This window comes from Varanus komodoensis, unplaced genomic scaffold (genome assembly GCF_004798865.1).
Source record: "Varanus komodoensis strain SLA01 unplaced genomic scaffold, ASM479886v1 scaffold1, whole genome shotgun sequence".
Lineage (NCBI taxonomy): Eukaryota > Metazoa > Chordata > Lepidosauria > Squamata > Varanidae > Varanus > Varanus komodoensis.
In genome coordinates this window covers 12950952-12965108 of record NW_025335268.1, presented here as the reverse complement: position 1 = coordinate 12965108, position 14157 = coordinate 12950952, and the positions used below count along the sequence as shown (strand labels likewise).

Genomic DNA, 14157 nt, shown 5'->3' with positions numbered 1-14157 from the left:
CTCTCTCACTCACAAGCACCCCAGGTTGTCATCATCTGCTGATTTCTCTACCGTGTTTGTCTTGCATGTATTCTAGAGATGCCCAGGAGGAGGAATATATTTGTCCCTCAGCCATAAGTTGTCCAGTCACTGCTAAATCCCACCCCACATGATTACCACAGTGTCCATTTTTCTCATGGTGGCAGAGAAATAGTGAGTTGCTGGCAGCTGGAGTTGCTCAAAGCTTTTCCTTGCAGCTCCAGTTACCTTCACAGATTTGCTTATAGTGAGGGTAAAGCACTCTCCCCTGTGTGAGTGTGTATACATAGTTGTAGCCTCCTGGTCACATCTGGTGCCCTGCTGACACTGAATATGCCCCCCACACACACTGAATATGTAACCCCCCCACCCCATGCATGTCAGCGTTAGCTTTTATGTATCATAGCCATAGACCCTTCTGAGGTGATTTGTGCCCAGGGTTGCCTGAAAACATCCATCGCATGTTAATCTTCTCTATTCTGTTTTCTGCAGAACATGCTGAGCTGTTGAGTAGGCTAGAGAAGAAGGAAAGGGAATGTGAAATAAAGACCCAAGAGAAAGATGAAATGATGAAGACTTTGAATAAAATGAAAGACAAGCTGCAGAAAGAATCGCTGGAGCTACGCCACGCTCGGGACCTTGTAGTCCAACTCAATGAGTTTTCGGTAGGAAGTGGGGCCTTTGCTTCTTATTGTAATCCATATGGAGCTGCACTGAGCCTAAAATTTTCTGCACCCATTCTTACCAAAAAAGCAAGAGGGTACAAAAGTTTTTAGACAGTCATAAGCTAGCTGAAAGGTTTGTGTAATGTTCCATAAGGTCTACAGAATTAACAGAATTAGAATCACACACTCAGGGATTTTTCTTTTTGCGTTGCTTCCATGTATTGTGCATTCCATGCACTGAAGTGACTATTGTGCTTGGTGGTAAATAACTGCATATCTCTGCCCATTCACCGGAAGATTGTTTGACTGGGCTTACCTCCAGCTTGATCAAGTGGCAAGCAGGGAGAGCAGCAACTAAGGGCACAATCCTGTCTCCCGGCCTCTCAGACAGCATAGCTTGCATACAATTGTACCTTAAACTAGAATTAAGCCAACTTGCACAGAAAAGCCAGATGGGAAATACAGTATTTCCCAAACAACAATTCCCATCAAATGGCACAGAGAAAGAAAGCAAAACTATTTATCTTAAGAAACAGAACAATAATGTATTAATTTCTTACAAAGGAAATGGTCTTTATGAAGCATAAATGCTAACATATTTGTGACATTTATTTCTTTAAAATATTTCTAGGTTTCCTTTCAACAAAAGCTTGTAAGGTGACTTACAAAATAATACAGAATGTTGCGGTGTTCTCTTAGATAGCAAATCAGTGTTGAATTAAAATTACACAAAGCAGTAAAACAGTAGCCACAAAAAGAAGCTTTTGTGGATAAAGACCTGCTTCATCAGATACAGTAAATACTCATGGACTATTAAGCAATTCACTAAAACAAGTGCACATACAGTCACTGAAACACACACTTTTTTTGCCACAGTGGTAGCACTCTTCTAAACAGGCTGGTCCCTGAATTTTCTTACATACCGCTGCCCTGAATGGTGTCATGATGCAGCATCATTTGGATTCCCCTGTTAGGAGAAGTAAATGGTGGCCTGAAAATGTGCGTTTTCTCCAACCCCCTGCAAAATGTGCCCTTCTGCTTTCCTAGAAACATAGAAACGAGTGAGTCAGAAGGGGTCTCCCGGGTCATCTAGTCTGACCCCTGGCTCAATATGACCTGTGAATGGCCATATGAAAAAATGGTGGAGGGCAGTGCGTTGTCTCAGCTCTAGTTAGAAACTACCATCAGATCACTCTTTTCTTTTTCAGCAGGCAGGCAACGTTTCCTTCCCACCCCCTCCTCAGCTACCTCCTGGTGACCCATTTGCCTTGTCTTCTCTACCTTCATCGGATACCTTACCACCTCCTCCACCACCTCTGCCATTCTCCAGCTGCCCCCCTCCACCAGCTCCACCGCCCCCTCCAGGAGGACCACCTCCCCCTCCGGGGGCACCACCATTCTTCAACATGGGCATGCCTCCACCTTCCACCAGTGCCCCCACAACTTGCAGCAGCGGCAGCACCACCAGCCTAAAGAAGAAGTCTATCCCGCAGCCGTCTCACCCACTGAAGTCTTTCAACTGGGCCAAACTGAGTGAGGTGAGGCATAGGAACACTATATTTTTGTATTTCTTTCATTCTCGATCAGGACACTGGAAATTATTCACCTACGGGCTATCAAAGAGTATTGCTATTAAAAGGGTTACTGAGTCGGAATCTTTTGGCCAGATAACCCTTTTCAGACACATAAATGAGCAGGGCCAGGAGTGTGGTTAATAAACTCTGGGGACTTGTTAGCCACCCCGGCATATGCAGTCCCATTTAATAATCTTTGCTTGGCACAGTTTGTGATGACATCTGAACCCAGTGAGGGTGGGTCTCTGGGGTGGCTGGCTGGAAAAGTTAAATAACATGTCATGGAGTATTAACCATCTTGTCAGTGAACTTAATTGTTGATTCTTGGTCCGACCTAACTCACAGGTTGTTGTGAGGATAAAATGCAGAGGAGGAGGCTCATTAATATTTAGGGATGCAATTATGCTAACCAGACTTTGCATGAGAAAACACCAGTGTACCTGGTGTGCTTTGAGTCCGCTGCTTAAAGAGTGGGGTCAGCAACAGGCTTTAGCACAACCTAGAAGCTCCAGATTATGTACGACCAGATTTTTCTTGGCCTTTATCTGCTAGGCCAGGGCCCTTGTATCTCAGTGAGAAATGACCAAGAACATTTATTTATTTGTTTGCTTGTTTGTTTATGCATATTTTCATTGATATGCCACCTATTACCATAGTCTCCAGTCAGCTTACAATAAAGGTAAAAGCATGTATAATGCATATATAAAGACAAAAACAGGTATGAAATAAAAATAAAAGTTCATTATCAAAATTTAAAACCTAATAATAACAACAACAACCAGACAAAACAGCTGTGCAGGGGAAGGCAGGATATAAAAAATTTTTTTGCCTGCCAACAAAAGTGTAATAGAGATGGTGCTAGACGACCGTCCCAGGGGAGGCTATTCCAGAGGCAGGGAGCAGCCACCGAGAAGGCCCTACATCTATTTGCCATTCCCCCTCCCCTCTTTGAGGGACGGAACTTGCAGAAGTGCCTCCTGGCCTGATCTTAAGGGACAGGCAGGTTCATAGGGGAGGAGGCAGTCCTTCCGATATCATGAAGGGTCAAGGAAAATACCTGAGTCTAGGTGAATGCCTCAAGCCTAGAGATAAATGCTTCTTGCAACTTTATGAAAAGCATGGTCAACTGTGACACTGTGGGCAATATCCAGTGGGGATTTTATGCCCCTTCCCATTTCCTTGTGCCCCAATTATTCTCTGCCATGCTGCCAATTCACTTCTGCAAGTGACAGGGCCGGCCCAGTCTGGTTGCACCAGTGGAACCCTCCACCTATGTGCAGGAGGTTTAGTGCTTCTGAGGGGAAGCCCTGAAATGAGTGGAAACATTCATTACTGGAAGGAGGCAAGTTGGTGGAGCTCCCAGGAACAAGTGTCCTTTCAAGTTGTCCTCGAAAGTGATAAATTTGTTGGTGGGCAAGCAACAGAGCTGCTGGCATGATGGAATTAGCAGGGCAGAAGATTGGTGGGGGCATCAGTGTTGCATTGGATGCTGGGCTGTGATATCCAAAATCTGTTCTTCAGTCAAACCATGTAGGTGTTATTGACATGCATGCACACAGATGGCAGGTTTGCAGGGACAGAAACCAAGCACTGCCAAAACTCTCTTCCTCATAGTAGTGCTGTCATTTGGAGGTGTTTGAATTTAAAGTCTTACCTCATCTGGCTTTCCAAACATGTGCAATCCCATGGTAATGGTACATCCCCTGGGACTGCTGGAGCAAATGAATGAATCTATGTATTTGGGCTAACCAGAACAGAAAACTTGTAGATGTTGTTGCTTCCATGAAGAAGAGCTTTTTGGCAGTGGCCAAATGTAGATGAAAAGGTCTGCGCTGGCCCCCAGGCAGAGACAACTTCTAAGAGAGATGCAACATTGACAGCAGCTTAGTCATTGCACAATCATGTCTGAATACAATCAACCTCTCTTTTCCCTAGTTAAAACCCTCATACTATACCCTTTTGGAGGAGTATCCTGACTGATTTGTGCATAGCATGTTCCTTCTTTCCTAACTCTGCAACCTCTCCCACCCCTATATTTTTTACCACCCTTATTTCTCTTTTGGTCATTACAAAAAAAGAAGAAAAAAAAGAATCAGATAGAATAGTGTCTGTGTTGAATTTGGGTGGCTGCCTAGAAATCCACGCTCTTTTTTAGGCTCCAAGTCACTCAGGGCTCAACTCAGGCATTTGGAATGAGTGTCCTGGGACCTCCGGAATGCCACAAGAATTCTTGCTCTCCTTTTCTTTTAAAATAAGATGAAGTGAAATATTTGCTGCCCCGCCTGTGCTTGTCTGTCAGAGCCACGTGGGCCTATGGGAGAGTATGTAAGAGAGGGATTTATTTTCATTTTCAGAACAGGGGATTTAGTGCTTCGAAGGAAAGATACGACAAGTACGCACTCATGTATATATGGGAAAAGGAAAGCCAAGAGAGACACAGGTGTTTCTGTTTAGTGTCCAACAACCACAGACTTATCCTTTCCTCTGGTTAAGAGTGGGAGCAGCTGTGCTAATAAATGGGGGTTTGGGAGGTGAATAAAATGCTATTTCGGGGGCATGAAGGAATAATTTGGGGGCTTGAGAGGAAGGATACGGTAGAGCTTGCCGTTCTTAATATTTCTGCCTTATGAATGCTCCGTAGCTCGCTCAGGTAGTTCTTTAGTTAAAGGTTAGCCAATTCTGTTGTTTGGGGTATAATTTGTACAGTCTATGTCCTGTGGGCTTTTTCATAATGGAGGAAGGGATTTGTGGAGAGCACACACCTCTACCCCACATTTCCATCTGTAAGCTCCAGGGAGGCTGTAAAAGTCTTGAACAGAGGTTTGGAGGCAGTTCTGGGTTGGAAAAGGGCTACTGATTCAAGATTAAGCTAGATGTAAGTAAGGAAATCTGCCATTTTCAGCAGAGAGTTGTGACCAGCATTCAAAGGAATTGCACCACCTTGGCTCTTTTGAAACAAAATTATACCAGTTTTGTACAAGGCATGTTCTGGGCCTAGCTCAAGATGCTAGTTAGTATCTTTAAAGGCCTGAATAGTTCAGAGTTGGGCTGTCTGAAGAACCACCTGCATCCATATGAGCATATTGGCCATTAAGATTGGCTGCTTGGACACTGTTCTCTGACCCATGGGTGAAGTTCATCATACTAGGGTCTTCTCAGTGGTGGTTCCATCATTGTGGAACTCCCTGCACCTGATAATGTTCTTGTCTCCCCTCCCTGTTGCATGTTTTTATCAGGTTTTAAAGATCTAACTGTTAACATCCACTTTTATTCATCAGCTGGAAACTAGCTCAGGTTTTTTCAGTGATGAGCATGTTTTAGATTTTGTTGTGATTTTATAATGATATATTTTATAATGATAGGCATATATGATTTTATTTTAATTGTGTGAACTGCCTTAAGAAGCGTGTAAGGGACTTAAATGTGGTATGTCAATGTTTGAAATGAATTACTCTGAAATGGTCCTGTCCCTCAGGAACTCTGTCACATGATACTGCTTGTCAGGTCATGTGTCTCATACTTCTCTTAAAAGTATTAGCTTTGATCCTCATGTTAAAATACCTAGTAACTTGTTTTGTCTCTACTGCCATTTGCTACTGTTTATTAAGTCTTGATAACGCATAACCCCAGAGCAAAGCATGTTATGCGGGAGATAAGTGACAGGTAAATCACATCTTTCTTCACTCCCCTGCCCTTACACTGCTGGTAATTCCCTATGTAGTATTTTTGTCTGGTATATTTTGTTGTTATACCAGTAGTTGTTAGATTGAGAAATGAGGGGTAGTAAGCAACTCTACCTCAGCTTTGCTGCTCTGAGCAAATTTTCAGCTCCCTATGGTTGCATTTCAGTAAAAAGTAAGAATGTGTGTGAAAGGGAGAGAGAGGAAGAAAGGTGAAAGAGTCACAGATTTTAAGTGCATCACGTAGTTCGGCCCTCACTGTTACTCCTTTGAAGAATCTGGTCATCACTGAGTCAGATGTTTAGTCCAACTAGTCCAGTACAGTGGTACCTTGGCTCACGAATGCCTTGGTTCATGAACAAATCGGGTCACGAACAAAAATTTCTGAAAAATTTTGACTTGGGTCACAAACACCGCTTTGGGTGGTGACCAAGATCGCAGCCATCTCCCCCCCCTCCCCGAGTGGGGAGATCGCCATGATCCCAGTTGCTTTTGTGCAGGGAAGGCATATGTGATCAGAGGCGTGCTGCTGCAGGAAAGCTGGGGGCAGCAAAGCAGAGCTGTGGGGGAGATGGCCGAGATTCCGCCTGTCTTTCCTGCAGGAGCACGCCTCTGATCAGGCACGCCTTCCCTGCATGAACGGAACTGCGATCGCGGCCATCTCCCCACCCCCTGAGTGGGGGTGGGGGGGGGAAATGGCCAAGATTGTGCCCATCTCTCCCAGCCCCAGCACGCCATTTGTGCCCGTCTCTCCCTACCCCGGTGCGCCCACGATCATGCTCGTCTCTCCCCCGCCACTGCCCAGCATGCCGGGATGATGGGCGCGTGCTGGGATGACGGGTGCCTGCAAGGATGACGGGCACCTGCAGGGATAACAGGCACAATCTCGGTCATGCTGGGGGTGGGGCGGGGAGATGGCTGCGCTTGTGCTTGGGGTGAGCGGGGGAGATGGCCATGATCTTTGTTGTTGTCACTTTGCTTCACATTTTTCTGATTTAAAGAAGAGTTACAGAACGGATTAACCTTATTTACATTGAACCTTATGGGGAAATTTAATGGCTCACGGCCAATTTGGGTCACAACCAGAGTCCTGGAACGGATTAAGTTCGTGTGCCAAGGTGCCACTGTATTGTCTTCTGGAACCAGCAGTGCTGTTAGAGATATGCAGGGGAGGAGGGATCCTCTGGGCATCTGAAGCACAACCTCTTCCCTTCATCTACCAGAATACCTCAACAGTTTGAGTTCACTGCAGCAGGCCTAACTCTATTTTAGCTCTGTAGAGCCTTACCAAGGTCAACTGTTAACAAAGAAAGAAAATACAGCTGTATTGTTTCTTTGTCCAATGTGGAAATATTTTCCAGTTCTTGTTGACAAAAGTATTTACTAAAGATTTATATCCTCTGAGTCCCACTGGGGCCAGAAAAGAAGGGAAACCAGAAAGAGCTTGGAGGAAGGACATTCTGGTTTCTAGTGAGGGAACTGTGACAACTCACTACTTTCCTTGAGACTTTCGAAGGATTACAGGCATGCTCTGCTGGGTGGGAGGAGCAGGGAGGCAAAAGTCACCCTATGTTCCTCATATTCTTCAAATCAACATCTAAATTTGACACTGAAGAGGGAGAAAAGGAGGCTGAGGCATCCCCAGGATATACTGTTTCTTGGTATGCTGGTCTCCCTTCTTTCCTTCTCCAAAAGTCCATTTAGGAGCAAAGAGCCAATGTACTTCTTTCTGTGCTGGCTGTGAGGCGGCGAGCAGAACCTGAGCACAGATCTTTAGCTATGAAGACAGAACAGTTTTCCACCTTGTTGCAGGAATCTGAAAAATCTCTTAAGTGCTGTCTAGCTGCCATCAGTTTGCACTGTTAGGTTATCTTCACTCAGCTACATTAGATCCTGAACATAGAAAAGTACTATGCCAGCTAGAGAAGTGAAGTTTGCATAATTGCATAGTGCTCTCTCTTAGCCCATTTGTAATTAGACTACAGCCATCAGGTTCTCCACCAAGGGCTCGCCCATCCATGTAGCAGGGTGAGACCACATCAGGCTGGAGAGGTGAATTGCACCATTCCTGCCCTGTCCCAGGGAGGAGGCCTCACCACCACTGCTGTCAAAAAGAGAGCAGCTGACAGGGCTCTCTGGAGTCACTGCCTGCCCTCTGCTTCCTTTTTGAGAGCCCCCCGCCCCAGCTGGAAGAAGTGGCTGTGGGGTTGCCATGGGACCAGGTGGGCTCCTGGAAACCTGGGAGGCCCCTTGATCTGGCTGCATGGCTCTCATAGCACAAGCATGGCAGTGGTAAAGGTAAGGAGGTCTGATGTGGCAGCAGGAGGAGGAAGAGGAGGAGAAAGGGAAGTGTTGCGGGGAAGGGGCACATATTCTTCTAGTCTAAGTTGCCAGAGCACTTGTGTCAGGACTGCACCTTTTGTTGTTGTTGTTGTTGTTGTTAGTCGCAAAGTCGTGTCCGACCCATCGTGACCCCATAGACCACATTCCTCCAGGCCCTCCTGTCCTCCACCATCCCCCAGAGTCCACAAGCTCACACCGACTGCCTCAGTGACTCCATCTAGCCACCTCATCCTCTGCCGTCCCCTTCTTCTTTTGCCATCTATCGTTCCCAACATTAGGCTCTTCTCCAGGGAGTCCTTCCTTCTCATTAGGTGGCCAAAGTGTTTGAGTTTCATCTTCACTATCTGGCCTTCTAAAGAGCAGTGAGGGTTGATCTCCTCTAGGACTGACCGGTTTGATTGCCTTGTGGTCCAAGGGACTCACAGGAGTCTCCACCAGCACCGCAATTCAAAGGCCTCAATCCTTCGGCGCTCAGCCTTCCTTATGGTCCAGCTTTCACAGCCATACATTGCAACTGGGAAAACCATAGCCTTGACTATACGCACTTTTGTTGACTGGGTGATGTCTCTGCTTTTTAGTATGCTGTCTAGATTTGCCATAGCTTTCCTCCCCAGGAGCAAGCACCTACCCTAGGTCTATGGGAATAACTTCTGAGGGACAAAGCTATTTGAAGTGCAGGCATGGGGACTCAATGAAATGAGAATAAAGTAAAGTAATATTTGCAGAAAGCTGTGGGACTTTGTGCATAATAGAAATCTCTAATGAATGTGAATTCAGAAGAATTTGAAAAATGGACTGTTTATATGGCCACACAAAATTTGGGTTCCTCTTTAAGGAAACAAGAGTGCCTGATTTCCCCACAGGTGAGCATTCCCTTTAAAAACATATGATATTGAATTGTGTGCATGTATGTGGACTTCACTTGAGAAAAGGACATCCTTGCAGTGAAGGTGTACAGTTTTTGCTGTAGAAGCAGCTTTTTCCATTGTGGAAAGGTAAGGACTCATCTTCAGGCTGAAATGAAATGGAGTCAGTAAATGGCATTCCTTGTCACACTGGACCTATATCACCTTGCTTAAAATTCATTCCCAAATTTCTTTATTTTGCACAATCTCTTTTTCCTAGCAAAACATATCTGCTGTTATATTCAACGGTATGTGTAGATGTTGGGTTGTGAGACAGCTGGATAAGAAGGCATAGAAACCAGTGGTTAGAGTATTGGACTGGGGCCCAGAAGATCCAAGTTCTAGTTCCCACTCAGCCATGAAGTTCACTGGGTAACTTTGGGCCAAGCTAACCTATTTCACAGTGTTGTTGCAAACACAAAATGGAAGTATACGTAAATTGCCTTGGATTCCTTGAAAGAGGAAAAATTGTGGGATAGAAATGAAAAAGAAGAAAAAACAACAAACTTTTGAAGAGAAAAATCCTGTTTATTTCCGTTTTTTATATGTCATCTATCTCTTGTTTTTCTCTCACTGGTCTGTATTTCATTTCAACTGTTTAAATGCAAAATGATACAATTGCGGTGGGATTGTACAATACATTGAGGAACCAAATCCTCTTGGAAGAGCCCGTTCCTTATAAAGACATACTCAAGCTAATTGTGTGTGCTCTAAATACTTTTTCCTCTATGTCTTGGGCAATCTCCAGGGAGTCCTGGGAAATACTGTTCACAGGTCTGATTTCTCATAATGGATTAAAACGTTTGCATAGCAGAGAAACCAGATAACTAATGCCAGAAGATTGACTTAGAGCAAAAATTTCTCATTAAGGAAAAAAAATGAATGATACACATATGAACTATCTTGAAAAAAGAACAAGGATTTGTTTTATTTTCTATTGCTCATTAGGGACCATAAATATGTTTATGGAGCTATGGGAATAATTTATCTTAGTACACTAGGTGAATCACTGTTTCTTTCTGAATGCTCAGGCTTTCTGACTGATGACAAGCAGCTATGAGCTTGCTAATCCATGGCTAAGCAGTGAGAGTGCAGCTGAGGAGATTGTCTGGCAAAGCCATGCAGATTTACTTGGAGTAAAACAGTTAGCACAGGAATGGGGAGCTTTCCTCCATCAGAGGCAAGCTGCATATGTACCGTATTTTTTGCTCTATAAGACGCACCTAGTTTTTAGAGATATGACAAAAAATGAGATATTGTACGGTAAATCAAACACACAGCGGACTAAGTAGCCTTTGAAGAATAAACTTCATACACAAAGGTAATGCTGTTCAAATATCCACTGATCCTAAAAATAATGTGTCTGATCAACTAACAGATAACTGATCCATGGAAAGCTTCCTGATAATCACAGGCACATTCCCCATCACTTCCCCATGGGCTTCATTAAAAGATGGGTTGCCATTTGAAAACACACACCGACCAGTGATTAACAGCTCTCACTTGCTCCAGAGGAGGGGGGCGGAGCAGGGCGTGCCGAGCGCATGCCGGCCAGGTGTGGTGCAGCCGGGCCAGCAGCGTGCCGGCGGTGGTCTTCCGGGCGGCACAGCAGTGGCAGGTCTTCCCGGGCAGTGGGAGTGAGTAGTCCATCTCTCCATGCCTCCGGCAGGTTAAAGGGCGCGCCTCCTCCTCCTCCACATGCCTCCCCCTGAGCGGCACAGCTCTCACCTGCGCCGGAGGGGGGGGGGCGGAGCAGGGTGCGCTGAGTGTGTGCTGGCCAGGTGGTGCCACGTGGTGCAGGCGGCCGGCAGCATCCCGGGCGTTGGGCACACACACATTCGCTCTACAAGACGCACAGACATTTCCCCTTTTGATGGGGAAAAAAGTGCATCTTACAGAGCGAAAAATATGGTATGTGTAGATGTTGGGTTGTGCACATTGTAGGTTGTCATGCACACAATATATCATGTATGAAAGGGTTGCAAAATGCCCCAGAACTCATCCTAATCTGACTACGTGCAAAAGTTCTTGTGCATCCCCCTTCCTCCTCTTCCTCTACATGGCCAGGAGGAAAACTTCTGAAGCTTTTATTTTCAGTTTTGTGTAGAGGAAGCTTGCTGTTATATCCACACCTGGATTGTGCTTTAGCACTAAATTTGGCCATTTTCAAAACAAAACTTGTTACTGTAAACTACCATCTCCAGTTCAGGTGCAGTGATTAGCCACATGGGCTGTTTTTTGTGACAACATTTATACATTAGTTCCCAGTTTATACATGTTGTGAAAATGGACAAATTAACTCAAATAAAAACTAAAATCCTGCAAGTTGACATTTTGTAAAATATAATCAAATTCTTTGGAACTCTTCAAGAAACCCTAGTTTATGGGTTGTTAAAATTGTTCCTATTCTCTCCTAAAAAATATCCCTTGCACACATAAATTTAAAATATGAAGTAGGCAGCTAGGGTTCCTCCTGTCATGTGAAATTTTTATGTGTAAGTAGGTATCATTAAAATGGAGGGGGCTTTCACTCAGATAATCATCAGCCAAGTGTACATGGCAGTACTATCCAATAATTTTTTTTACCCCATGATCTGCTTGCTGATCGTGTGAAGTCTGCTTCTCGTGTGCACACCACTGACAAGCTAGTTGTGTTAAGACAAATAAGATAGAGAAAAACAGTACAGGAATTAACTTTTGCTGCGGAAACAGTGGCCTTTCAGAATAATGGAGAACAAAACATTGTTCTAACAGAAAAAATGAGTTCTCCAAAGTCCCACATTTAAAAGCTGCTGGCTTCATGAAGAAAACACGTATTATGATATGTACCTGTCAGGGAAGATACCTTAGGATTCTCTCAGAAACTTGGGCTGCTTCTAGATAGCTCCAGTAGTAGGGCTTGGCATTTCAACGTATTTGTAGTCTAGTTGGGCACGATGCCTCAGTCAACTATTGTCCCTAGAGGTCCATACTTTTGATAGGGACCATAATGCTGCATGGGCAGCAGTCAAAAAGGTGTTCCCAAGGATACTTTTCATATTCTGATTTTACATGCTATAGAAAGTGATTGGCCTGATCTGCTTAAACAGCTCTGAATTTACTCAAAGCAGAAACACAGCTCTGTATGCCAAGAAACCACTTCAAGAGAGTCTAAGGACTTTTTTTTGTAATAACTTTTCCTCAAACGTTTTTCCTTCCTTTAATCTTTGTTCCATTCCTTTAGCTCTGCTTTTTCCTTCAGCCATTGAGTTCTTCCCAACTGTTTTGGGGGGTTTTTTTTTTTGCACTTTTAATGAGTGTGAGTGGGAAATGGGGGTTGTTCCTAATTAATTCTGTAATGAAGTGTTAACATACTTTGCTGCATGAGTACATTTCAGTGATGTCAGTGCAGGAGCTTTTGATACATCTCTTTGCAGCTACTTGGTAATCCTTTCTTCTGGACCACAAGACACCACATGCTGTGAAAATCTTTGTCATTGTCGCCAATATGATTTCCTCCTTTTTTGTCTTAAACATTGCTATGTTCCCTTTAATGATTTAAAGTTTCAACTTGTTTTTCATTAAATGAAAAGCACAGTTGTATGAAAATCAAGCCTTTGTTCACTGATGTTTGAGATACTTTAAATGGAATGAATAGATTGCAATAAAAATGCATTTAAAAAGTGAAAGAAGGAAACTGCTCTAAGAGTGCTCTTTAAATATGGTTGAAGGATAAATGGTGTTCCAGATGTATTTTAAAGCTGAAGGTGGAATATAGACACATAACATAAGCCTGCGATGTCAACAATGTGACTTTCACACAGACCTGCAGAAAAATGACACTGACAACGTGTCTCTCTCTCTCTTTTTACTGTAGGAGAAGATACATGGCACAATTTGGCATGAAATTGATGATTTGAGGGCTTTCAAGATGTTGGATTTGGAGGATTTTGAAAAAATGTTCTCAGCTTATCAAAGACACCAGGTAAAGAATTTCCCTTTTGTCCTTGTCTCCACAAACCCTGCATTCCCTGTGCTTCTCTTCTGAAATAATTCCAATGGCTGGTACAACAATGGAGAGGAGCAAGCAGTGGGAACTGTTTCCCACATCCACACACCATACATTTAATACAGTCAAGAGAAAAAGAGCTGGCTCCAAGTCTGAGGTCCCTTCTGAAGGAGCACTTAGAATCATAGAATAATAGAGTTGGAAGGGGCCATGAGGGCCACTGGGTTAACCCCTGCTGTTGCAGGACACTGTTTGCACCATCCACTCAGATGGCTGTCCAGGTTCTTTTTTGAATGTTTCAAAAATGTCTCTAGTGTGGGAGAGCCCACCACCTCTCAAGGCAGTTTGCTCCACTGTTGTATTGCTCTGACAGTGAGGAAGCTTTTCCTAAGGTCCAGCCTGACTCTGGGTTGTTGCAGCTTGAATTGATTCTTCCGTGTCTTACAGTATGATATCAGCAAGAAGTGATTTTGACCTTCCTCTTTGTGGCAGCCTTTGAGGTACTTACAGAGGGATATCGTGTCCCCTCTCAGTCTTTTCTTCTCAAGGCTGAACATTCCCAGTTCTTTCAGTCTCTCCTCACAGGGCAGTGTTTCCAAACTCTGGGTCATTTTTGTTGCCCATCTCTGGACTCTTTCTAATTTTTCTGCATCTTCAAGCACCTCCACAGTTTTAATTGCCAAGATTCCCACTGCTGTAGCAAGTGGAAATGAAAATGGTGGCTTCACTTAGTCCTCATGTGCTGCTCTGTGTGTAGGTGAAAGGATGGGATCAGTGGAGACGGGGGGTGGTCAAGATAGGCACTTAGCAGCTGCCTGACAATGCCCAGGGCTGACACCAGAGAAAGTGCCTTCAATACTGAAGCTGCATTTTCATTGCCTTGATTTAAAATCTAGACTGGCAGGTGTGTCCATCCTTAGCACAAACATGTAGTTCTTGGAACCTATAGTTTACACTCCAGGTGTGTTTAGGGTTCTAGATATT

General features: G+C 44.2%; 1 protein-coding gene across 10 annotated transcripts in view; it reads left to right on the top strand.

Annotated features, from left to right (window-relative positions):
• DAAM2 (dishevelled associated activator of morphogenesis 2) overlaps positions 1-14157 on the top strand; it is a 273375-nt gene that overhangs the window by 204247 nt on the left and 54971 nt on the right. For 8 of the 10 annotated variants that reach the window (XM_044442145.1, XM_044441957.1, XM_044442055.1 and 5 more), the window contains 3 exons: positions 511-683; positions 1892-2221; positions 13042-13149. In XM_044442145.1, the coding sequence (XP_044298080.1) occupies positions 511-683; positions 1892-2221; positions 13042-13149 (611 nt within the window). The remainder of the gene's footprint in view (positions 1-510; positions 684-1891; positions 2222-13041; positions 13150-14157) is intronic. The other 2 variants (XM_044442595.1, XM_044442418.1) reach the window with 1 other exon arrangement.